General features: G+C 34.1%; 3 protein-coding genes across 4 annotated transcripts; 2 read left to right on the top strand and 1 right to left on the bottom strand.

The window, feature by feature from the left end:
• Positions 1-1,981: 1,981 nt before the first annotated feature.
• Positions 1,982-3,403, bottom strand: LOC102597949 (MLP-like protein 28). The gene is made up of 2 exons (XM_006366979.2): positions 3,144-3,403; positions 1,982-2,378 (listed from the first exon to the last, which is right to left on the bottom strand). The coding sequence occupies exons 1-2, from the start codon at positions 3,325-3,327 to the stop codon at positions 2,122-2,124; spliced, it is 441 nt and encodes a 146-aa protein (XP_006367041.1). The 5' UTR covers positions 3,328-3,403; the 3' UTR covers positions 1,982-2,121.
• A 4,163-nt stretch (positions 3,404-7,566) lies between these two features.
• Positions 7,567-11,602, top strand: LOC102598273 (uncharacterized). Its single transcript, XM_006366980.2, has 5 exons — positions 7,567-8,028; positions 8,243-8,336; positions 10,264-10,301; positions 10,379-10,514; positions 10,954-11,602. Exons 1-5 carry the CDS (start codon positions 7,693-7,695, stop codon positions 11,367-11,369), a joined length of 1,020 nt encoding a protein of 339 aa, XP_006367042.1. The 5' UTR covers positions 7,567-7,692; the 3' UTR covers positions 11,370-11,602.
• A 570-nt stretch (positions 11,603-12,172) lies between these two features.
• Positions 12,173-26,402, top strand: LOC102598615 (serine/threonine-protein phosphatase 2A 65 kDa regulatory subunit A beta isoform). 2 transcript variants are annotated; one of them, XM_015305202.1, is made up of 13 exons: positions 12,173-12,355; positions 13,685-14,093; positions 14,383-14,629; positions 14,829-14,941; positions 17,242-17,321; positions 19,543-19,684; positions 19,778-19,858; positions 20,793-20,897; positions 23,572-23,754; positions 24,938-25,030; positions 25,529-25,695; positions 25,779-25,845; positions 26,005-26,402. In XM_015305202.1, exons 2-13 carry the CDS (start codon positions 13,707-13,709, stop codon positions 26,122-26,124), a joined length of 1,785 nt encoding a protein of 594 aa, XP_015160688.1. In that variant the 5' UTR covers positions 12,173-12,355; positions 13,685-13,706; the 3' UTR covers positions 26,125-26,402. The 2 variants fall into 2 exon arrangements, with proteins under 2 accessions (XP_015160688.1, XP_006367043.1); XM_006366981.2 differs by having other exon boundaries at positions 25,556-25,695.
• The last annotated feature ends 253 nt before the right edge of the window (positions 26,403-26,655 follow it).

The raw sequence follows: 26,655 nt of genomic DNA on the forward strand, positions 1-26,655 counted from the left end.
CCTCTCCTTTTTTTTGGTGCCATGTGTCAAAAGAAGAGTGAATTTTATTCACTCTTCTTTTATAGTAATAATTCATAGAAATAGATTGACATATAAAATATATTATTCAAACACGATAATATTTTTGAAATATATTATTCAAACACCATTGACTAAATACAATAAAATCTCACTAAATTAATATAAGTGGGACCATAATATATTATTATTTTGTAGATGTATTAATTAATCGTTAAATTAATATTATTAATTTAAAGGTGTTTCGACACCGCAAATGTTCGGTGATTAAATCTCAGAGAATTTAAATGAATCCATTTGTGAAAACGTCATTCATGAACTTAAGATCATGGATTAATAATCTCGGTTACCGCAATAAAATGGACATTAATAACTTGTTCGATGGGTGAAAATAATAATGTTCAGAGGTCTAGAGCTTAGAAGAAATTGTGGATCCCATTGAAAAAAATAATGTTGATGATAAAGTTGAAGATTACCATTGGAACCAGTTACACATAAGGAAACACTTATCACATTTAGAACTCATCACAATTTTATGGTGCCGTTCAAAAAGATTGTCCGAAACTTTTGGATGCAATAAGAAAAGTTAAGATGATCTTCAACAAGATTATTTAAATTTTAACAAAAAACATAACACAATTAAATCATATTTCACTAAATTGTCTTAGATATATTTGTACTTTTAAAAATTATTAATTTATAATATTTGTGGGATCATATATATTTATATAGGAGTCTTCTGAAAATATATTATCTTATCGAAATATGTAATTTTTTTCATTGGCCCAAGTCGGGACCGGAGAAAAATATTATCTTAGAGAGGTTATTAATTAATCGAGTATTAATTTAATGAGATTTTACTGTAATAAGAAAAAAAAGCTCCATTGACTGACCAAAAAATTTCAAAAATAAATAAATTATTCATTAGCCATTTGATATACGTGCAAATCCAAAATTTGAAGTATTTGAATTTCTAAGATAATCTCATGTTAATATATAACAGTAATAACTCAATTCGTATTCAAATATTTATAAATATTATTAATTTTTTTTATTCTTTATAAGTTTTGAGTAAATATTATTGAATTCACGTGAACTCATAAATTATGTGTGTGCTAAATCTGCATCGGTTGGATGTGAACTCATATGTTATGATAACTTGGGTACCTAAATGCTAGTAAATATTTATGCCACAAAAAAACACATCCACATAATCAAACACTATAAATAAACAACACAACATGAAGTGCATTAACTATATACCAAAAAAGAAATAAAGTTTATTTCATAGAAAAAAACTTATAGAAATATTCCAACAATAATACTAGCTATAGTCTGCATGCATGCAGATAATTAATTAACTAAACAATTCTTTTTGTAAAAAAAAAAAAAAACCTAACTTGTTCTATAACATCTCAAAAACAATCTGATTATTACTAAAGAAGTTATGATTAACATAATTATCATTAATTTTAGCACCAAAAAGTCACAAGAACAATAATAATTACACCTAAAAAAATTATTGGCATTGAACTTGTAGTTGAACCTATTGCTATTGCTGCAGCTGCTGGTGATGGTGCAAAAATCCATTTCACAATAATAAAAAATAAAATAAACAAACAGAACCCGCGACTTAATAAAAGCAAAACTAGGTCGATCATAACTGGAGAACGATCAGGGTTCATGGTTTATGATTTAAGACTCGAGACGGTAACAAAGAAGACTATTGAATTGGGTTATGTTATATTTGTACAGACAGTGTAAAAAATATTTAGAATTAGATTAGTTATAAGGTAATTTTAATTTTATTTATTTTTGGTAGTGTTGAATAAATGGATTGAGAGTGAATTTTTTATTTGCTAAAAAATATATAGATGGAGGTATTATTGAGGAATTACCAAAAATAAAATAAAAAATAGTACGTGTAATTTTTATTGTGTTTTGAAGTTATTTATGAGTTGTTATAAAATATATTATTCAAACACAATATTATTTATTTTACAAGACGGCTAAAACTTGCCAATATTGTCAATTATTCATCATATAAACACACATAGATATGTATGTGTGTAAACACACACACACAAAAGATAGATAGAGCTTTTAATTCTTGACAAGGTGACCCTCTATATCCTTGTTTAAGTCGAGGATAATACCCAATTCAATGAGGGGTTCTGGAGTATCTTCGGTTTTCTTTTCGTACTCAATTGTCCATGTTACCCATTGAGGTTCACAAGATACTGCAATAGTAAAAGAATTATACATCTCCAACACATCTCCTCCAATGATTTTCCAACGGATTGATTTCTTATGAGGATCGATGTCTTCAATAATTTGCTTTGTAAACTTGTTTTGTCCACCTATAATCATTATAATAAAAAAAATACGAGAGATGTGTTACTCTTAGTTCAATTGCTCTAATCCTCATGAAAGACTTAAACATTTACAAAATAATAATTTTTATCTTATTTAAAATTTTTCCTCGTTTTTCATTCTCATTTTCTTCAAAAAATATTTAATGCTCATGAATATTTGAATTTTCTACTTTTCATGAATGGAGTTATCTTTAAAAATCTCGAAAAAGAAGTGCTAACATTGTGGAGGATATGAGAATTATTAGGGAAAATTATAATTTTGATTTTATTATTTATGTTTGATATAACAAAAGTAATATTCCACGGAAAAAGTCTTTTTCTACAAAATATATCTTGTAGTATTTAATTGGTGGAATGATATATATTACCTAAAACATACACTATTAAAGACTAATAATAATATTAAGAAATCACAGATTATTTTAATTTGAAGAACCTTTTAAATAACTAAATATTAATAAATAATGTCTCTGTGTTAGTTGGAGCAGATAAAATAAAATTTTAAAACTAAGATATTACTTCCCACACAAGTGAAAGAAAGTTCTTTTCCTTTCTTAAAGCAAAAGGCATTCCTTGGAATATAAATTGTAGTTGAACATCATTAAATAACTTTTTCATGAAAATTATTTTAATTTCATGAAAAATAACTTTTATATTACCAAATACATCTAAATATAGAAAATTGATGCAAGTAAATCATATTGTGTGAGTGATAGAGAGGGAGAGAAAGAGTCGAAAAATGTGTGTTACCGTCATTATAATTCCAGCTAATAATTGAACCAATTTTTACGATTTCACCTTCATGAATCTCAAATCGATTGAAAGCACGACTTATAGTGGGTACATGATGCGCATTGGTGTGAAAAATATCATGAATCAAGTGTCCTCCACACTTTACTTCTATTGAAGCAATTAACTTACCTTTTAGGCCCATATTTCTTTTTTCTCAAAGTGACAATTATAAGTTGTGAAAAGAAAATGGTGAAAAAATATCGAGAACTAATAATCTTTTAGATTATAAGTGAACCCTCAATTTATTAAACTTTTAGGATTTGGCTGATCACCTCGAGTACCTAATTTCTCCATTTTCCCAAATTTGAAATTTTAACATGTGCCTATTCAATAATCAAGAGGATCAGATTTATTAGATTTGACATGTGCTATAATTAGTGGACACTCAATTAATTAATTTTCTTAGGATTTGGCTCACCTTCAGTACCTAAGCTGTGTTAGGTATGAAGAAAATATTTTCATAAAAGTTTTTTAAAAAAAATAAGTGGATCTCTTACTTATTTGTGTTTGGTAATAAACAAAAAATATTATCATAAAATGTTTGTATATAATCTAGACAAATAACATGGTGGAGATGAGGGCTACAAGTGGTGGGATAAAGATGAGGTATTGTTGTATTTAAGATGTTTTGATGATCCTCATAACTGTCGGGACCAGGTCCCTGACAGAGTTAGTATCGTCCAGGTTAAGAAAGGGGCACAATTGTAAAACTGTCAGGTCAGGCGGTTGGTGAAGCAAGTCAGTGTACTTCACCAATAGGAGCGGACGAGGTTGTTTGTCCATTGGTCAACAATTCTTCTTAATTGATATACTCAAAGAAACAAACAATTTTATGATTCATTGATTCAAAGTGAGCGAGTGAGTCTTTCCAAGAAACCAAGCTTCAAAATACAGATACAACAAGGGACCTGATCAACTGAAGAAGTGTAATCAGCGTGTTGTTGTTTTGAATGCTCGTACTGTGCTAAACTTGTAGGATTCGTTTCACTATTATAAGAACCGTTTCAAACTCTTGTGTGTAGTGAGTGTAAGAACATTGTTAGAGTTAACTTTGTGTCTTATGGTTTGAAGTCTATATTAATTAATGTTAGTTAATATAGTGGGCAATGAATGCATTGCTTTGGCTCAGTAAGTAATAGGAGTATTACTTAGTGTGAGATTATGAGTTTAGTCTCATTGTTGTAAGTTGAAATCTGTAGTCACTTTTGCTTGTGATTAGTGAAAGCAGTTGAAAACTCTGTGTGACAGGTCGTGATTTTACTCTCTTGAGTAAGGAGGTTTCCACGTAAAAACGCTTGTGCCTGTTTTACTTTGAGTTATTTATTTTCGGCACTTATATTCTGTTTGGGGACCTGGTCCTGTGATCACTGGTGGACGCATACCTTCCAACAAGTGTGTTAGAGGGTGGAGAAGAAACAATCAATGTAAAATGTCACTTGCAGACTTTAATTTAGTTTCTATACTTTCATTAGAAAAGCCATTTTATTTATTTTTAACGAACTTACTTTCTTAGTGATAATATTTTTCAATTTTTTCCGTCCAAATCGAACACACCAGTATCTCAATTGTTGAAGACTTTATTTTCTCTAAGAAATTCCAAATGATGCATTGTTGACTAATACAAGGTATCAAACATAAATTGAAGCTTTTAAAAATAATAAAAGTGGGCTTTGATTATTATAACAAAGTGCAATATCTTACATATACTACTGACTATTGAAAATATATCCATAGAAAGAGATTGACATATACAATATATTTCAAACACAATATTATTTATTTCACACGATAGATAAAACTTATTAGTCTTGGTACATTTCCTGTACTTGTGTCATCATACAACCACACACACACACACACATATATATATATATATATATTAATTCTTGAGAAGGTGATCTTCCATATCCTTGTTCAAGTTAAGTATAAGACCCAATTCATTGAGGGGTTTTGGGGTGTTTTCAGTTTTCTTTTCGTACTCAATTGTCCATGTAATCCACTGAGGTTCACAAGATGTTATAATAGTAAAAGAACTATACATCTCCTTCAATGAATTTCCAACGGATTAATTTCTTGTGAGGATCGATGGCTCCAATAATTTGTTTGGAATTTTTTTTTTGTCCACCTATAATCATTATATGATAAAAAATACAAGAGATGTTACTCCTAGGTCAACAGCTCAATTCCTCATGAAAGACTTAAATATTTACAAAATAATATTTTATCTTATTTAAAAAATTTCCTCGTTTTTCATTCTCATTTACTTAAAAAATTATTTAATGCTCATTAATATTTGAATTTTCTATTTTTTTATGAATTAAATTATCTTTAAAATCTCGAAAAAGAAGAGCTGACATTGAGGAGGTCTGGAGAATATAAGAATTATTAAGAAAAATTATAATTTTGATTTAATTATTTATATTTGGTAAAAAAAAAAGTAATATTCTAAGCAAAAAAGTCTTTTTCTGCAAAAATATTTTTTAGTATTTAATTGGTGGAATGGTATATCTTCTAAAGCATACACTATTAAAGACTAATAATAATATTAAGAAATCATAGAATATTTTTAATTTGACGAATATTGAGTAACTAAATATTATGAGTGATAAATATTGTCTTAGTGTTAGTTGGAGCAGATGAAATAAATTTTGAAATAAAGATAATTTAATAAAGATAATTTAAATTAAGATTTCTTGAAGCAAAAGGCTTCCCTTGGAATATATATGCATGGTAATCAAACATCATATTGTGAGTGTGAGAGAGAGAGTTGAAAAATGTGCATTACCTTCGTCATAATTCCAGCTAATAATCAAACCAACTTTTATGATTTCATTTTTATGAATCTCAAATTGGTTGATAGAACGACTTATAGTGGGTACATGATGCATATTGGTATGAAGAATATCATGAATCGAGTGTCCTTCACACTTCACTTCTATTGAAGTAATTAACTTACCTTTTAGACCCATATTTCTTTATTCTCAGAATGACAATTATAAGTTGTGAAAAGAAAATGATGAAAAAATATTGAGAACTTGTAGTCTTTTATAAGTGAGCACTCAATTTATTAAACTTAAAGCCGTTTAGTTTGAATTCAAGTTATGATGAGATTAATTGTGATGGATAAGTTATGATAAGATTATTTTTTATTGAATGTTTGGTTTGTTGTATTTAAAATAATAAATTTTAAGAATAATTTATTTGTTTACAAAAATACCCTTCATGAATTTAAAAAGTGATGTATAAAAAGGGTTTAAAGAGACACTTTTGTCATTTACTTATTTTATTCCGAGATTACTACACCACCCAAGGAGAGAGATAACTGATCCCGATACTAATTCTTAATTCCGAAATAAGTTATCCCAGACTTACCACCCAAACAACAAATTAAGTGGTACTATAATTTAATCTCACTACTATTTGATATTATCCTTCACACCAACAATTATAATTTGGCTGACAACCTCAACTCCTCAAGTACCTAATTGCTCTATTCAACATGTGCCTATTCAATATCAAGAGGATCAAATTTATTAGACTGACATGTGGTATAATTTAAGTGAGACATCAATTAATTAGAGTAATTTTTTTTGGATTTGGCTCACCTATGGTACGTGGGATTGGTTAGATATGAAAGAAAATATTTTCATAATTATATTTTTTAAAGAAAATATGTGGGTCTCGTAATTTTTTTTTATTTAATCTAAATAAATATTATTTTCTCCGTTTCAATTTATGTGACACTTTTTAAATTTCAAAATTCAAACAAGTCTATCTTTGATCTTAAATTTATCATATAACTTTTAATTATTTTGAATAGTCAATTATTGTGACTTGTAGTATTTTTTACGTAATTTACAAATATATAAATTTCATTTCAAAAAATTTAAAAATTCCATACAAATTTCTAATCAAACATAAATTGTTTGACTCTCAAAAAATGAAAAGTATCACATAAATTAGAAGAAAGAAAGTACGAAAGATTGGGTGGGTGGATGGAGAAGACACAATTAATACTCCCTCCGTCCCTATTTACTTGTCCATATTTCCTTTTTTGGTTGTCCCTATTTAGTTGTCCATTTTGACAAATCAAGAAAGGACAACAAATTTTTTCCTATTATACCCTTATTTACACTTCTTGAAAATTGTAAAAGTGTATGTTGTTTCCCTCCAATTTATTTCACTTGAATTCAAATAAGTGGTTGTAATTTTGAAGTGAAAAGTTGTCATAAGGGTAAAATTGTAACTTCACTGTGCTAATCATTGTTGCCTTAATCTGTGTGCCATTTCTAAAGTGGACAACTAAAAAGGGACGGAGGGAGTATGAAATATCACTAATAAATGGAATAAATATTTTTTTTAAAAAGGTATCTACGTGTGCAGTTAGGCACCACGTGTCCTACGGGCCCACCTCTGCATCCTCTAGAACGGAAAGTTCTATCTCACTTCACTTAGCAACTCCGGTCCAGAGCATTTTACAGAAGCCATTTTCCGGCGAACTTCGGAAATGCCGGCGGCAACTCTACTATGCACTAAGACTTTCATATACAGAAATCAATCTGTTATCCATGGCAGACAGGAGTATAATTCGGCATTTGGACGAAATGTGAAATTGTCCGAGACAAGTGGACGGTTAGGGTTGAAGCTTAAAGTGAAGAAGAGTATACAATTAGGTCGCTGGAGACCGATTTTTACCACTAGAGCTGGTGATGGCGGTGGCGGTGACGGAGGAGTGGATTCAATTATTGAAAGGGATGATAAATTGAGGAAATTAACACAGGCTATACTGTGGACCGCAGAAGGCGTTTATGTATTGTGGCTCTTTTTACTTCCTTATGCACCTGTATGTAATTCATCTCTCCCATTTCATATTACAGTATTTATTCCGTTTCGAAATAATTGTCATATTTAGCTTGTTTTCGAGAGTCAAATCGACTAATTTTCGAAGTTAAGTGTGACATCAATATGTGTGGTTTATAATGACAAAAATGAATAAAAAGTATTTAGGCTGACACGCGGATATTTAACGATTGAAAATATTTTGATATATAATGCAGGGAGATCCTGTGTGGGCAATTAGTTCAGAAACAGTAAATGATTTGGTTGGTCTCTCCCTCAATTTCTTCTTCATCCTGCCTCTTCTGAATGCTGGTATGTTGAAATCTCTTTAGTTATACCAGATTAGTTTTACGCAAAAAATTTACTAATCAGCCTGCATTCCTTTCTGGTCAATGATATGATAATTTTGCTGCTTCCTTTTTAGCAATGGGTGGCATAATTTGGCACTCATAGCAGTGTTGTCAAAGGCGCACTTAAGTCCTGAAGCGAGACTCAAAACGTGTTGAGCGCTTCACCTCGCTTAATGTGTGGCTCAGTGTCGTCATCAAGGTTCTAAGACATATTGTTCCTTGTCAATGTGCCTCTTGCTTCTTCAGAAGAGGCGACACTAAACCATTGATATTTCACTTTATCATTAAAAAAATCAATTTTTTGTTCATATATTTGCCATTCATGCACGCTTTTAATAATTAGTCTTGGACTAATATATATGTTTGTATTTCTTTTTGCCTGGTGCCTTTTTTCATTAAAGCCCACACTTTGTTTGTGCTTACCCCAGCAGTATTTAGAGCTTTTTTGGGCTTTTTGCTTTTGATATTAATGACTCATAGTCAATTAGCTTCATTCTTGAACATATACTCCCTCCATTTCAATTTGTTTGTCCTACTTTTCTTTTTAGTGCGTTTCAAAAAGAATATCTCTTTCCTTTTTAAACACTTTTCAATTTCAACTTTCCACATGACATGTTTTAAATCACGAGATTAAAAAACATTTTGGTACATTTGACGTATCTTTAATTTTAGACCACAAGATTCAAAATTCTTCTTAACTTTCTTAAAGTCCGTGCCAATAGGGGTGTGCAAAAACCGAACTGATTGATAAACTGAACTGAAAAAAGAGTTATTGGTTTCTTGTTATTGGGTTATTGGATTAACAGTTTTTAATGGTTTTATAAAAAAAATTACCGGGTTATCGGTTCTGTATTGGTTTTTAATATTGGGTTATTGGGTAAACCAATAACTCATGAAGATTAATAATTTAATACATTTACTTGTACATAAATATTATATATTAATCTCAATAGCTTATTAGTTACTGTCTTTATCCTTTAGCATTCAATTCACACTACAAAGTTACTTTTAGTTCACAACTTCTACAAAACGTCAAAACCTAAAGTAAAAACCCTATTCCTCTTAATTTCTCTTTGTGTTACACTTGTTTAGTTTTTTCATTACATTATTGTGTTGTCGCGTCAAATTTATTAGAGAAGTCATATATTTATGTTATAAGTATTTTTTTATTGGTTAAACCGAAAACCGAACAGTTAAGGACCAAAACCGATAAATCGAAAACCAATAAAAATCTCATATTGGTTTGGTTATTGGTTTAACATATTTAAAAACCGAAAACCGATAAACCATACCGATAATACATAAAATCGAACCGAACCGACCGATGCACACCCCTACGTGCCAAGTTAAAATAGTACAAGCAAACTGAAATGGAGGGAGTATTATTTTCTTTATATTTGCTGGTGTAATTTCTAACTCTGATTAACTGCTCAACTTCCTTTGGTTTAGTCAATAATAAACCTATTTTATCATCCACATTTCTCAATATTGAAACATATCCTAACCAGAAATGTTTGATTGTTAAACAATGACTGTGTCTTGGCCCTCCACCATAATTGTTTGTTCTTTCAAAGGTGGATTTAATCGGGTGTTCTATTTCAACTTTCACATCTTCTTAATTTGTTTGCTTGTGCCAGTATGCATACCATTCTTTTTCTAGTCTAGAGACATGACTTCAAGGACCCTTTCTCCATACTCTGGCAATGTGGAATTTATGATTTTCCACCGCGTGTCAACTTGATCACTTGCTTTAGATGCATAAAATTTTGCTGATCAAGCAGTTACTTACTTATATACGTTCAGTTCAGAGGTTTCATTTCAATTTTCCATCTGTCTCTTACCATAAATTTGATATTGAACTTTAAACAACGAATCATTTGGCAGAGTAGGGGGCATCCATTTGATAGAGGCACCAGTGCTTCATCCAGTAAGTACTTTGTAAAATACAAATTTATTCGTTGCGTGGATCTCATTTTTGACATTTGGCTCTGATTTTTATTCCAGATGTCTGAAGGACTGTTTAATTTTGTAATTGGCTGGACGTTCATGTTTGCTCCTTTACTGTTCAGTGATCGTAAGAGAGACAGATTCAAGGGATCACTAGATCTTCTATGGGGATTTCAAATGTTCCTCACAAACAGTATGCACTTTTCTCAAATACTTACTTTTGATTGTGCAACGTTATGGATGTTAGTGTCCTCCATCCCGATGGAACTCTCAGTAAGTGTCCTGTCAAAAAATAGAATGGCAAATGATATCCGTATATTAATGATTTCCTGATTATACTGGAGTTGCTTCGATTAGAATTGCCTGGTAGCTGACATGAACACTCTATTAGTGACTAGGAGAATCAGGTGGTTAAGATGGCATAACTTTTAACTATTTGCATTTACTTTTTCTAAAGCTTCTCTTATTCGAGTTATTCTGCCACTGATTTTTTTGTCCATTGTTATTGGATCTTCTTTTTTCTTTTGCTGGTTTCGATTTCTGGCTCTCTCAAGCATAACTCCATCCTTTACTGTAAATAGTTTTTGGTTTGACAAGAGACTTATTAATGAGCTTTTTGGAATTCGATGCAGCATTTTTAATTCCATACATGGCTATTCGACTAAATAAGAGTGACTCAGAGTACCCTCCAAGAGCAACCTCTCAACTTGGTTCGATCATGACTCGTGGTGCATCTGTTGTTGGACTGGTTGGTGGAGCTGCCTGTTTGCTTTCAACATTTTGGGCCTTTTATGGGAGAGGAGATGGTGATTTTGGGAGTATATCTGATAGATGGGAGTTCTTGCTCAGCTATCTATCCTCTGAAAGACTTGCTTATGCCTTCATCTGGGATATTTGTCTCTACATTATTTTCCAACCTTGGTTGATAGGAGATAACTTGCAAAACATCCAGGAAGATAAGCTTGACATAGTGAGATATCTCAGATATGTTCCAGTTGTTGGCTTAGTTGCTTACTGCCTTTGTTTGGATCTTGAAGATGAAAACTAGCTAATTTTGCTTCCAGCGGAGGCAGAAAAAACACTAGGTAGTTCTTTCCATCTGTCCTAGCCTTGGTGGACGGTACTTGTTGCTGGTGGGAGGTGGTAGGTATACAGAGTTGAGGTGCATGAAAGTTGGCTTGGATACTACAGTCATAATTTTTTTTTTGTTTTGATGACTCAATTCATGTAATTAATACCTATAATTTTCATGTTGAGATGAAACCCACCCTTGTTTGGTCACACCAAATTCTCTTTTCCCTCATCTCTTTTTCTTGTCTTTTTTAATTTTGAGAATCTATTATACATAGACACTTTAACTTGAACGTATCTCCTTGAATTCAGACACTTAAGGATGCCTATTCAGACACTTATGGACCGGAGGCCTCTTGAACATTTGTTAAGTTTAACTAGCAACTCACATGATTCATGAATTGTATAGGAACATAAATCTTATATAACGATTAGAAAGATTAACTTTTATACCATCTTCAATGAAAAATTCAACCAATAATATATTTTTTTGTCTTTTGAATCAAAATTATATTATTTATATATTTATTATTATTATATATATATATAGATAGAAGTTAAATATAACAATTTGATTTTTAAAATATTAAACTCTATCTACAATTAAGTCATGATATACAAGTGTTAAGTGTAGTTAACCCATATTAAATATGGATTATTTGAATTAAGTGCCTATTTAAATCAACTTATTTAAAATATTTTTATAATTTTAAGATAAAATACAAAAATATTTTTAAACACTTCTTAAGCTCGAAAAAAATATATATAAATGTTCTAGATTGTTGTACATGAGAAGGAACGAAATCCAACTCTTGTACATTAAGCACCATTTGATCATTTTTGTCTGCTGAGTCCAAACGCTTTCCATTTCATTGAAATCAACGAAGGCAACAAAACCCCTCTCTTGAATTCGCCGGAGATCAAAGGCTTTAAGTCTCCGGCAGCCGGCGAGACTCATTTCCGGTAATCTTCTCTTCTGCCTCTTGTCCACAAGTTAATCAAAATCATTTTTTGCTGGCTAGAATTGAAACAATGTGATCGAACTTGTTAATTTTCTTGCAATAAAATGGTAACGTAGTTGATTTGTTTAGTTTTGGAAAACGAAATTGAGCTCATTCTAGTATGTAGGGATTTTTTCCTTTGACAATTTGAGCTCCAGGTCCAGGGTGTTTGTTTTGCTTCCTTTATATCTTCTTTGATTAAATGCTAGCGTTTAGGTCAGATCATCATATTTAGATTCAATCATGAATATCTCATTTTTCAGAGAACTTGCAGAATGGACTTTGATGTTTCTTAAGTGAGATGTTAAAATTTTGATTTGTTACTTTTTTTTTTTTTTAGCAGGAAAAAGGTTTAAGTTTACCAAATGTACTATTCCAAAATTGCTCAATTTAACCTCTGTTATGGTTTGGGTCCTCTCATACCTTAGCCCTGAGTAAATGTATCATGTTTGCCTGGCTAATTTGGAGCCCCAGCTTACAATGGGTGAACTCCATGTGTCAAAATAACTTGAGGGAGAAGGTCTAAATATACCCCTTAACAATAAAAAGAAAGGTCTAAAGTTACCCCATTGTTCTTTAGGTTGGAGCTGCATTAAGGGTCGAGGGCAAAAATTGAGACTTTTCCGAACGGCAGGGGTAAGATTAGACTCTAAGTGTGACCAAGGGAAAAGTTGCTTGATTTCGGATAGTACCGGGTCAAATCTGACCCTTTTCCCTTTTAGTAATGATGGTGGTGTGTGGAACAACTTGTTTGTTGCCTATCTTATTATTGATTAATCCAGTGGGCTACCTGCCACAGCCCACATGCACAGTTGCCAGGTAAACCTTCCATGAAAGCTGAACTTACACTGAAGATTGTAGCAGGGATCGGAATCTGGGATATTGAAACTCTTCTTTTACACCTGTATAGCTTTGACATTCCCTTATGAACTAAAATTTTGAGTTTATAAATATGGACAAGCTCCTTTTTGGCCTCAAAACCAAAGCTTTTATTTCATTCTCTCGTTCAGATTCAAACCCCATACGAACCACACTCTTGGAATGTATTCCTCTCTTGTGCAATTACTCTCTGTTTGTTACTCTTCATTCCTCTTTCTTTCCTTTTTGCATTGTGTTTATCTTTTCATTCCATCTTGGGGGTGGAGAAGGATTCTTGGTCAGATTGATTTGTGATTTCTCAGTAGTCAAGACAGCGTATGGCAGTTATGAAAAATCTGGTCAAATTTCTTTCTTTCACCATTGATTCGTTTTTCTTTTAGTAGTTCTCAATCATATATCTTTCCAATTGCAGCTGTAAGGGAAACACAATATACATGTCAATGGCGCATCTGCTGTTGTACCCAATGGTATTAGATGAGCTGAAGAATGACGACATTCAATTGAGGTTGAATTCTATTAGGAGGTTATCTTCTATTGCATGTCAACTTGGTGAAGACAGAACCAGGAGGGAGTTGATCCCATTTTTGTGCAGAAACACTGATGACGAAGATGAGGTGCTACTTGCCATGTCAGAAGAGTTAGGCGGTTTTATTCCTTATGTTGGAGGAGTGGAGCATGCTCATGTGTTACTCCCTCTTCTGGGAACCCTTTGCACTGTGGAGGAGATCTGTGTGAGGGACAAAGCTGTGGAGTCATTGTGTAGAATTGGATCCCAGATGAGGGAGAGTGATTTGATTGATAGGTTTGTCTCTCTTGTGAAGGTTTGCCCCACACTTTTACTGTTTATTTTAACTCTCATCACTTGTTCTAAGGAATGCTATTATTCATGACTTTAGAGATCATAGTCAGAAAAACTTACAAAGACCATTTAGTTGCAAGTATTTAGTGCCTTGCAATCTGGAAATTCATAGTAACATTTAAACTCAGAGTATTGTGCGCCAAAACTTCATCTGTATCCTGTCATATTTTGTCATAGCCAATCACAAAATACAGTATTTAAATCAACCTTTTACATTGTGTTCCTATGTCTTCCTTTTTCACAATCACTAGAGGCTGGCAGCTGGTGAGTGGTTCACGGCTAGAGTTTCTGCTTGTGGACTATTTCACATTGCTTACCCAAGTTCCCCTGAGATGTTAAAGGCAGAGCTCCGGTCCATATACAGCCAGTTGTCTCAAGATGACATGCCTATGGTGAGAAGGTCAGCTGCAGCAAACTTGGGGAAGTTTGCTGCTACCATTGAACCAGCTTACCTCAAGACTGACATCATGACAATGTTTGAAGATCTTACACAGGATGGTAATATTTTAACTCATAAGTTGCCCCGTATGATTATAACTATTCAGTCTAGTCATTCACAGTTTAAGACATGTATGGTTCAACTTGTCTGGTACCCACTACTTGTAGCAGTAAATAGCCCTGCAGCTCTTCTAATTAATTTCTATACGATTATATCAACTTGAGTGTTTGTGGTGACTCTATTGTGTCTTGATTTCAGATCAAGATTCTGTACGCTTAGTAGTAGTTGAGGGCTGTGCTGCACTAGGCAAGTTGCTGGACCCCCAGGATTGTGTTGCACATATTCTTCCTGTCATTGTCAACTTCTCTCAGGTTAGATTGTGTTTGAAATCATGCTACTTGGGCACTCACAGATTCTTTAAATCTTTCATGCCTGTTCAGATTCATGCATTTGTTTTTAATCTTAGGATCAAATCCTGCATATAATCGGTTACTTTTTCAGTTGTTTAGTGAGCTGTTGGAGTGATTTTAGCAACTTAATTTATCGCAATATCTGTATCATCATATCTTTAAGTCTATTTATTGGTTTACTACCTATTAGTATGGTTCTGACTTCAGATGTATTTGGGATCTTGTAAATTAAGATATCACACTTTAAAATCAAATCATAACCACTTCGCCAGAGAAGCTTTGTCATAGCAGGAAATAGTGAGTTTTTAGGCTCGATTGTCTAGGTTATGATAATGGTTATTACTTGCTGTTTGAGAAATCTCTACTATAGTTTATACAAAGCTAGCAAGGTAGTGGAATGTAAAAGGAACACGAATTAGTGGCTTGAAGACTCCTAATTAAATGCGGTTCCTTACTGCAAGATCGTTGGTGTATTCATATACTTGTTAAATGCTTTTACTAGTGCTTCTTACAAGTCCAAATGCTTTTACTAGTCTTATACAATACAAAAACCATGACATGGTAATGCCTGTTTGGCCAAGCTTCTGGAAAGTTAAAAGTGTTTTTTGATTGTTTTAAAAGGTGTTTGACATCTTTTAGGAAAAAATAAGTGCTTTTGAGTTGTAGCAGAAGTTGAAAAAAGTAGTTATTTCCCTGGAGCACTTTTGGAACTTTGGCCAAGCAGAAATTTCTGCTCTAGTATTGGCAAAAGTGCTTTTCAAATTGATCATCTGAACACAAACTACTACTCTCCGGGCAACCTTTTTTCGAACCAAAAGTATTTTTTTCGAAAAACACTTCTGACAAAAGCACTTCTCTAAATAAGCAGATTTTAAAATCTTAGTCAAACTTGCTATAGAACTTGTAAAAACATGATGTTGGAAAGCTGGGATTCTCTTGCCAATAGCTGATACTCGATAGTGAAAATAGGATCAGTCTTTAGCTTATGTAGTGGATGAATTAGTTGGGGAATTGATGGGACTTAGTGCTGGATTCTTATGGCAGGTAGGCCGGACTGAAATTGAGGAGGAGCAGGACAGATTAAACAGTATTTTGGGACTATAATATGTGGATGAACAATAACAACAGGAGAACAAGAAAGGTGGAAAATAGTATGGATATCGGAAGGTGCTCTAAAGGTGTCGCTAGTAGATATAATTTCTAAGAAGAATCTACAATGGGTACATCCGAAAACATCAATGGAAGCTTTTTCTATCTCCTGATTATGGATAGCTAGATGTAAGCATCTCATCCTTGGCTGGAAAAGGTTGTTCAAATGATCTATTCCAGAAACTAATACTGTTCGGTTGCACAAAATTTTAGGTTCACCACAATGAAAATCTGATCAGTGATCTCCAGCAATAACTATGCTCAGTTAGTAGAGGTTTTGATTTAAGTTTGTTACTTCTTTATTATTGATCAGGAAACCTGGTTTACCCTTGTACTCTGTCCTGATTTATATCGAATCACAACTTGTTTACACAAAACTACTTATTTGTTGGAATTTCATTTGATTGCTTTTAACAACTTAATATATATGTTTGTTTTCATATATATATATATATATATACACACACACACACACACACACACACACACACACACACACACACACACACACACACACACACACACACACACACACACACACACACACACACACACACACACACACACACACACACACACACACACACACACACACACACACACACACACACACACACACACACACACACACACACACACACACACACACACACACACACACACACACACACACACACACACACACACACACACACACACACACACACACACACACACACACACACACACACACACACACACACACACACACACACACACACACACACACACACACACACACACACACACACACACACACACACACACACACACACACACACACACACACACACACACACACACACACACACACACACACACACACACACACACACACACACACACACACACACACACACACACACACACACACACACACACACACACACACACACACACACACACACACACACACACACACACACACACACACACACACACACACACACACACACACACACACACACACACACACACACACACACACACACACACACACACACACACACTAGTTTCTTTTACATGTGTTTCTTTCTCAAAGTCACTACGAGTTTATTTCTCAAAATGACCAGGATAAGTCTTGGCGTGTACGGTACATGGTTGCAAACCAGTTGTATGAGCTGTGTGAAGCTGTGGGACCGGAGACGAGCAGGTACTAAACTCATACATTTTACTTTGTGAAATCTACTCTTATGACATTTGTCTAATTTTTTTGTGCTGTTTTTCTTTCATTTATAATGATATTATCAGCATATCTTGATGTCTTCAATTTTTTGCTTTATGTGATTCTTGGTGTCTTTTGTAAGCAAAATCATAATATATCAACATGCACCAAGATCACTCTTAAATGTAGTGTTATGTGGTTGGGTTTACCAAATACTTGTTTACTCTCACATGTCTGTTATACGTGTAAAATTAGTTCATTGAAATAATTTCCATCTCATAAGTGCGTTCTGTGTTACTAAGTCATATTCTAGAGAAGATTGCACTGAACAAATCACTAGTTCCTGATTTACATTCAGTGTCTTTATTATCCAGGATCTGACTTGTCAAATTTTCTATTTGGAGACTACGTAACCAACTCTCCCTCCCCATTATCCAAAAAAAAAAACCCGTGTCATTCAATCGATTTGAATCCTTTACATTGTTAAATTAGGTCTTAGGCCTAACTCACACCCCAAAAGCTAGCTCAAAGGGAGGAGGATTGCCCAAGCCTTATAAGGAGTCCACCCATCTCATTAACCACCGATGTGGGACTTTTGTCATTCTTTAACACCCCACCTCACGCCCAGTGCATCTTAGCATCTGGTGCGTGGGCAATTTTTGATTTTGGGGGCCCCAACATCGGGTGAGACAGGCCCTGCTTTGATACCATATTAAATTAGGTCTTGGACCTAACTCACACCCCAAAAGCTAGCTCAAAGGGAGGAGGATTGCCCAAGCCTTATAAGGAGTCCACCCATCTCATTAACCACCGATGTGGGACTTTTGTCATTCTTTAACATACATATTATACGTGTAGATTGTGCCTGCGGTTGAGTGGGCCTAAGTGCCTACCTATCATAGTCAGTATTTATTTGAAGGCTCCTTTCAGGGGTTTGAAAAACGGGGGGTGGGTGGGTTGGGGTGTGTGTATGTGATAAATCAAGTGGTAGTTGTTGGAATGCATACATTCAATGTTGACAGAAATGTTATTCTTCTTTAGATGGGATCAACCAAGGATTAATTTTCAGAAAATGATGCAGTATTTATATCAGAAACAAAGAATTAACGTCAAGTCACTAGAATATACTAACAGACCTGAAAGTACTGTTAATCTAAGTTGCTTGGACTCAGGTGTGGGTGTCCGATACGGATGCGGATCTAGAGGTTGGATCCTCTATGATCTAAATTTTAAGATTTGTGGATATGGATCCAAATATGGATACGGGTGTGGGATTTGGCTAAAAATATTCAAATATCTAAAAATAGAGTTATAAAACCTAAATTATGAGATATTATGTGGTAAACTTGAGAAAAAAATATTGATCAAGAGGAGAATCCTGGAAGGAGATAAAAGAAAAGGGAGTGACAACATAAATTTGTATATACAAGGTATTCCATTTTCTGCAATTTCACCTTAGTTTTTGTCTTGATTTCAGAAATAATTGGATCTGTCCAGAATTCTCCCTCGAATTTGGTCAAATAATCCAAAACTGGTTGACCAGATCGGGTATGTATCCCACACCCACATCGTGTTGACACGGTGCAGCACCGAAAGTGAAGAATTCGAGCAACTTAACTGCTCATCATTGTTCGGTGTCCCGCATTGGTTGAATTGAGGGTTTAAGAGTCCTTTTTTTGCTGTACGTATTTACAACATCTTGGTGCATAGTAATGAAATCTCTACCTTCCTATTAAAAAATTGTCGCACGTTGGTTGAGGGTATGGGTTATTGTATTCTTACCCTCACTCACCTCATTAGCTAGCTTTTGTGGTTGAATTAGATTCAATATCAATGTTTTTAACATGGTACCAGAGTTAGACTTAGACTTAGACCTATCCCAATTCTTCTTTTACCCAATGTTGGGCCCCCATTTATAGTGTCTAAAGTCCAGAAATCCAGCCCCAGGCATATGACAAGAGTTAAGGGTACCACATTGGTTGAGCAACTCTCACCTCATGATCTAGCTTGCGAGGTTGATTAGACGCATTACCATTTTCTCAACAATCATGATAGGTGACGTGGTCAATGTCAACTTAGTAGAGGATACTGTGTTACTAGGAGTCTATGCATTTGTTTCTCTACCAATGAGACTGTCAGCTTGCTTACCATACGGAGAAATAGCAATTTTTGCTCTGTGATATCTGATTGTTGATGATCATGACTTAAGGACGGACTTGGTTCCTGCTTATGTGCGTTTGCTGCGGGATAATGAAGCGGAAGTGCGTATAGCTGCTGCAGGGAAAACCACCAAATTCAGTCAGATTCTTAGTCCTGAGCTTTCTATACAGCATATTCTTCCGTGTGTGAAGGTAAATACATCTTAGTTTACCTGTTAAGGAACTTCTAATTACAGCTTTTGTTCCAACTGTTCCTAATATGTAATTGAGTTTTAAATGTTATAGGAATTGTCATCCGACTCATCGCAGCATGTTAGATCTGCTTTGGCTTCTGTTATAATGGGGATGGCTCCTGTCCTGGGAAAGGTGATTGAACATTTTCTTGATTTTTATTGTAGAATTCAGACAAGAAAATATTAATCACGTATTTATGTTTGCTACATATGTTGATATACACAACATTGTCAAGTTGTAGAACTTACCGTGATACTTGTTGGATTTGTCGCAACTAAGAATTTTAGTTACTTGCAATATGCACTGCTTTAGATGATAGCGTTTGCATATAAGTTAACTTTTGGAAGCTTTTGCATTGTAATGCTCTAGGTAACATAACTATGTTGGACCTTTTAAAAGAATCTATTTTTTGGAGGACAAAAAAGACCAGTATGATCTGGGAGGTCAAATTCTATGATGAGATCTAAGTAGGTTCTGCTCTTTATTTGTATGACGCAATTTGTATATATATCCTTTATTTTTTTCTGGCTCTGCGATACAACATATTTCTATAAATCATCTTATCACACACATTGTTTAATGGGTCTATTAAGCTTGAATGTGCACAGTTGGATGCATCAACCTGGTTCTCAATTTTCTTCACTTTCCTTATGATGCTTTCTCTTCTTATGAGCCTGTTTGGCCAAACTTATTGAAAATTAGAAGTGATTCTTTTGAAGTGCTTATCTTGGAGATTTATGTTGTTTAACTAAGTTTCTGGGAAAAAGTTCTTTAAGTGATTTTGCCAAACACTAACGTAGTAATCTCCGAGTGCTTTTTCTAAAGCACCATTTGACAAAAAGTGCTTATCAAAATAAGCAGATTTAAAGAGCTTGGCAAACAAACTATTTTTTAGGCAATGCATCTTCTATACATTTTGGATTTTGATTGGTAAAGTTCCGCTACCTTATCATAATATAACAGGTGCGGTCAAAGAGATTTTTGTGTTTGGTTTCTTCCCTAGTTTGTGTACCTTCTTTTGATCTTTGACAATGAATTTATCGAATTCATTTTATATTTCATGCAGGATGCAACCATTGAACATCTTCTTCCAATTTTTCTTTCTCTTCTGAAGGATGAGTTTCCTGATGTGCGCCTCAACATCATTAGCAAACTTGATCAAGTCAATCAGGTTGATTGTATTTTCAAGCCTTGTGCTTTCTAGCTCCTTTTGGTTCATGCTTTCTGTTCGTTATGAGTGTTTCTTTGTGACTGATAAGCTCACAGAGGAAGAAGGAAATTGAAGATCAATGAAGTCGTGTAGTTAACTTAGTATAGTGGGATGCCACTTTGCCTTCTTGTTCCTATAAAATTTCTTGATCATCTTTCAGTTCTAGGATATAGATATCAAGATGCATTCTTATCTCTATTACCGAGACGAGTTGGGGAAGACCAGACTGGTTCAGGATCTATAGATGAATTTTGTTTTCAGGCTATTCATTTCATGAGTCTATGGTGGAGATTAGTGGTGGCAAATGGGCGAGCTGGGTCAAATTTGGGTGGGTTGAAAACGGGTCAACATAAAATGGGTAATAATTCAACCCGTGCATATTTCATAAGGGTAAAAGTGGGTTGGCGGACAAACGGGTTGGGTAAAAAACAGTTGACCCATATTTACCCATTTCCACGAGTAAATGGTGCTCAACTTTATAATTTTCATCATTCTCCTATCTGAGAATAGACTTCTCCTAGAGTCTCTTCTTGATCGAGAATATTGATTTCTTTGCCATGCTTATTTTCTTAAATTCTTTAATTTTCTTACAATCTAAATATGTACAGACTTTAGTACCAGTGTGAATTTTCAGGCTACAATATGATATTCTCACTAGTATAGTTTCTATCTATTAAGCCTTGCTAGCCTTTGTATCTTAAACAATCTGAGAAGTCAATATTAGCCAAATTATGCGCTTTCTACCGAACTTTGTATCAGTGTTAGCCAATTAATTTTCTGCATTTTCAATAATATTGTCACTATTTCAACAACAACCACAACAACATACTAGTGTAGTCCTACACATTAGGGTCTAGGGAGGGTAGAGAGTGTATGTAGACCTTACCTCTACCTCAAAGGTGAAGTAGACACTGTTTTTAATAGACCTCCGGCTCAAGACAAAACCAGTCTAGAAAAAGACATAATGGAAGTACAAGGGACAATAGATAGTTACAGAACGATATACAACAAAGTAATACTACAACGAACTACATAAAATAATAAATAGGAACAAAAATTGAAGAACAAGAAACTACAAGAGTAGTCCTACGATTATTAGTAAGGGCAACAAGAAAAACACTCTTACCTACTAGTATGGATGCACTCCTACCTACTAACCTTCTATCGTAATTTGTGTCCTCCACATATTCTTATCTAAGGTCATGTCCTCGATAAGCTGCGACTGCACTATGTCCTGTCTAATCACCCCTCTCCAATACTTTTTTGGTCTACTTCTAACTCTCATGAATCCATCCATAACCAACCTCTCACACTTCTGCACTAGGACATACATATATCTCCTCATCACATGCGCGAACCATCTCAAACTCGCTTCCCGCATCTTGTCTTCCCCAAAGTCACTCCCACCTTGTCTCGTATATCCTCATTTTTAATCCTATCTCTCCTAGTATACCCACACATCCATTACAATATCCTTATCTCTGCCACTTTTATCTTCTGAATGTGATAGTTCTTGACTGACCAACACTCCGTCATACAACATATCTGGTCAAACTACCATTCTATAGAGCTTGCCTTTAAGTTGAATGAAATGGAGGCTCGCATCCGAAGTTTTGAGTGATAACTGTATATCTAAACAAAGCAAAACACGTAAATTGGACCTGTGGAGAATATTACATGTTCACAAGACAAGTATAAGGAATTGAATGATACTGTGTCAAAATTTGCCAAAATCATCTTAAACAAAAAGTTCTTTTCAACTCGTACTGTAGTATGCTTAAATTATTAAGGATTTAAGTTGTATACACTTGTGATGCAATATCTGCAAAGTCTAGTTATCCTATTGTAGCGCATGTTGAGTTGGTTACTGCTAGCGATTAAGAATTAACTCCGTCATGAATTATTTTCTGTGGCGGATGCTATGCACTTTGAAGTACTAGTTTTTAAAAAGAATTATTTATTTTTAAATTAAAAAAACGAGGCTATACCCTATTAAAACTGCTTTAACTATGCAAAGATTGGAAATTAATAACTAGAAAAGCATTGATTTAAGAATTCAATGAAACACTATCTTCATCACACCTCCTAATGTAAAGGAGAAAACACAAAAAGTTTAGGAACTGAGTAAATATTTAAGAGAAAACATGTTCAATTACTAGATGTTCCCTCAATTTCCATATTTTACCCATTTTTACGCGTCAAATATGGGACCTGTTCAATATATCATTCCCCAATTGTTAAAATATTGGCGGATTGATAAAATATGGGCTCAGTTTGCTAGCACTAATGGATATGAATGTTTTGCAGTCGTACAGGACTTGCTATTAAATTAGCTGGTACAAACTAATGTGTGCTTGGGAAACTTGAATGAATAGCAAGTTCTCTTTGCCAGATTTGTTTTCTGATTGCTTGTCTTGTTCAGATGTTTTTATATCAATTTTTAATTTTTTCTTTTTGCCTTACCATTCTACTTCTACTTGCATGACATATCATGGTTTTCTTAATGTTTTTTTTGAAGTAAGGTTAACTTCATTAATCGTGGTTCTCTTTATGCTTATTCATTCTATCTATTGGTTCTTTGCAATTCTTTTGCAGCTTCTTCAGGACTAAATCTAAGTTGCTTCCAATTTTTCAGGTGATTGGAATTGATTTATTATCCCAATCTCTGTTGCCAGCTATTGTTGAGCTGGCAGAGGATAGGCATTGGCGAGTTCGTCTGGCTATAATAGAATACATACCTCTGCTGGCCAGTCAGTTGGGTGTAGGATTTTTCGATGATAAGCTTGGCACCCTTTGCATGCAGTGGTTACAGGATGAGGTTGGTATGTGATAAGCTAGTGACTAGATATGGAACCTTTCCTTTTGATTTATAACACAAACATTAGATATGTAATCTAGAAAATGAGAAGCATAGATACTTTGCTTTTGTAAAGTGAGTGCATCTCTTTCTCATTGTCAGTGGCTAGGAGGAGGCATTTCTTCTTTTGGATTAAACTAGCTGTAATTTCTGTCTTAGGCCTCATTTTCTTTTACTAAGACGAATAAGACTGTCTAAATCTGAATATTAAGATGTACATTAAGATTTAGATGTTCCAATATGAATACACATGTAAATATAAAAATGTTGCATTAATATATGAATACTAAATAATTAGGACTATTTATTTTTTTAAAACATCTGAATATATTAATTGTCTTTATTTAAGAATTATAAATATAAATTTAATAAAATACTAAATCAATCTAATATTAGATCAATAAAATATTTTAAAAATTATATGATGGTTGTTGATGGTGATGGCTAGCGATGGTGTTTTTGGGTGTTGATTGGGGATTGTGTTGGCTAATGGTGGTATTTTGTGTAGTAGCTAATGATGATGGTGGTTGACAGTAGTGGTTGATGGTGGAGGTGGTTGATAGTTGTGGTGGTGGTAAATGATGATGGTGGTCGGCGATATATAGTGTGGCTTATGAGTGGTAATTGTCGGTAGTGATTGGTGGTGATGATTGTATATGGTGGCTAATGGTGGTGACAACTGATTGTAGTGATTGACAACGATGGTAGTTGTCTGAGGGTGGTGGTTGTGGGTTGTGGGTAGTGGGTGGTGGTAGTTGATAAAGGTGGGTGGCAATGACGACCGTTGATAATGGTGGGCAACAACAATAGAAGTGAATGGACGAAATTGGTGATTGTCATCTTGTAGAAATTTTTGAATAAAAATCTTAATGATATTAAGACTTTGTTACAAATTTTATCATTCAGATCTATCCAGACTCATTAAGTGGTTGTTAAAGAAACGCTCTTAATGATTAGAATTCAAACATTAAAAACAAACTTAATGACTGGGATCTAGGATCTGAATGATTAAGACCTCCATTAAATGCAAAGAAATGAAGCCTTTGTGACTTCTTCTCTTCTCTGCCATTGTTGATACCTGTCAAAGAGAATTGCTTGCATCAAGCATTCAGTTCTCTCTTACTGATTTGCATATGTGGTTCAGGTTTATTCAATCAGAGATGCTGCAGCTAATAGCTTAAAGCGCCTCGCAGAAGAATTTGGTCCAGAGTGGGCAATGCAGCATATAATTCCTCAGGTTTGTTTGATGATATTTCAAAGCTGAAGTGCTGGTTATCTTGCATAATTTCCAAATAACTCTCGTGAGAATTTCTTTTGCCGTTGATGCATGGATATTAGGCAGAATGGTAGGGAGGGGTGAGTTGATTTCTCTTTTGATAATCATTTTTGAAGTATCCCCGTAGGATTGATTTCTCTTTAGATAACCATTCCAATTCCTTCCTCAACTGTGTATCCACTATGACACCCCCTCCCAAAAGTAATAGGCAAAAGAAGAAAAAATGAAAATTGTCAGGTTGAAGGGTTAATACTGGATTTTGTGGGTACTTGAGACTGTTGTAATAATTCATCATGGCCAACCTTAGTTTCAGAGACTTGATTTGATCTTGTATGTTATCTGTTTCTCATTGGTCAAGACATGGTCTTTTGTTTGCAGTTCCTGGATATGATTAATATTCTGCGTTATTCGTTCTCTTGGTTTGACCATGTCTGATATCAAGCTTGTTCCTGTTTCTAGGGGTTTAAACATGTCATCTCTTTGCAGGTCTTGGATGTGATTAATAATTCACATTATTTATACCGGATGACAATACTTAGGGCAATTTCTTTACTTGCACCTGTGATGGGTTCTGAGATAACATGTTCTAAGTTGCTGCCAGTGGTTATTACGGCAGCAAAAGACAGGTGGTTTTGCTTTTCAATTCTTGTTAAAGTCATTATATGCATCAGTTCCTAGATCTGATGGTCCAATTTCATTTCTTCTCCAGAGTGCCCAATGTCAAATTTAATGTTGCAAAGGTGTTGCAGTCCCTTATCCCTGTTGTTGACCAATCAGTGAGAACTCTCATCTACCTTCTTTTCTTGGATTGGTTACTTGGTTTAGTTGAAATAACGATTGAGCTTACTTACGTTGTTGTTTGTTGAAGAAAGTTTACACTTGCATATCCTCGCTATACCTTAGTGCTGACTTTCTAAGCCTCTTATAATTGCCAGGTAGCAGAGAAAACGATTCGATCTAGTTTAATAGAGCTAGCTGAGGACCCTGATGTCGATGTCCGTTTTTATGCAAGTCAAGCACTTCAGTCAATTGATGATGTCATGATGTCAAGCTAAAGATACTTATCTGTATTTCTGTTGGGGGTTCAATACCAGAAATCTGTTGTCAAATCCTCTCTGGACGTCTGGGATTATGCCGTCACACCAGGAAACAGTTAAGAGATGGCAGAAAGTGAAATACGTCTGTCTGAGATTTGGGGGTCATATTAATACTAATATATATTTTAGGATGTGTCAAATATGAAATGCTTCTTACAGTAAGCACAAGTATTTACATGTAAATTGGCTGTTAGACTAACTAATTAGTATCTTCGAATGAATGGTTTTTCTTATTAGATTCTTTCTAGTTACTAAAGGCTGTTATATTTGGTGCTTTGTATAGTAGACCATTTAGGGTGTGTTTGGTATGAAGGAAAATGTTTTCCTAGAAAATGTTTTCTTGGAAAACAAGTTGAATTTTGACTTATTTTTTCATGTTTGGTTGGTGAGTAGAAAATGTTTTCCGAAAAAGATTTTAAGTGTTTGATTTATGAATGAAAAAATATTTTTGAGAAATATCTTTTATTTTTACTAGAGTAGAAAATAATT

Source organism: Solanum tuberosum, unplaced genomic scaffold (genome assembly GCF_000226075.1).
Source record: "Solanum tuberosum cultivar DM 1-3 516 R44 unplaced genomic scaffold, SolTub_3.0 scf00710, whole genome shotgun sequence".
NCBI lineage: Eukaryota > Viridiplantae > Streptophyta > Magnoliopsida > Solanales > Solanaceae > Solanum > Solanum tuberosum.

Excerpts from the sequence above, each read along its gene's own strand:
- LOC102597949 (XM_006366979.2), bottom strand. The coding sequence starts at position 3,327 with ATGGGCCTAAAAGGTAAGTTAATTGCTTCAATAGAAGTAAAGTGTGGA. Across the intron at positions 2,379-3,143 it reads TAGCTGGAATTATAATGACG|GTGGACAAAACAAGTTTACA; the intron begins GTAACACACATT and ends TAATGATTATAG.
- LOC102598273 (XM_006366980.2), top strand. The coding sequence starts at position 7,693 with ATGCCGGCGGCAACTCTACTATGCACTAAGACTTTCATATACAGAAAT. Across the intron at positions 8,337-10,263 it reads CCTGCCTCTTCTGAATGCTG|GGGGCATCCATTTGATAGAG; the intron begins GTATGTTGAAAT and ends TTGGCAGAGTAG. Across the intron at positions 10,302-10,378 it reads AGGCACCAGTGCTTCATCCA|ATGTCTGAAGGACTGTTTAA; the intron begins GTAAGTACTTTG and ends TTTTTATTCCAG.
- LOC102598615 (XM_015305202.1), top strand. The coding sequence starts at position 13,707 with ATGTCAATGGCGCATCTGCTGTTGTACCCAATGGTATTAGATGAGCTG. Across the intron at positions 23,755-24,937 it reads TGCAGTGGTTACAGGATGAG|GTTTATTCAATCAGAGATGC; the intron begins GTTGGTATGTGA and ends TATGTGGTTCAG. Across the intron at positions 25,846-26,004 it reads TCCCTGTTGTTGACCAATCA|GTAGCAGAGAAAACGATTCG; the intron begins GTGAGAACTCTC and ends TATAATTGCCAG.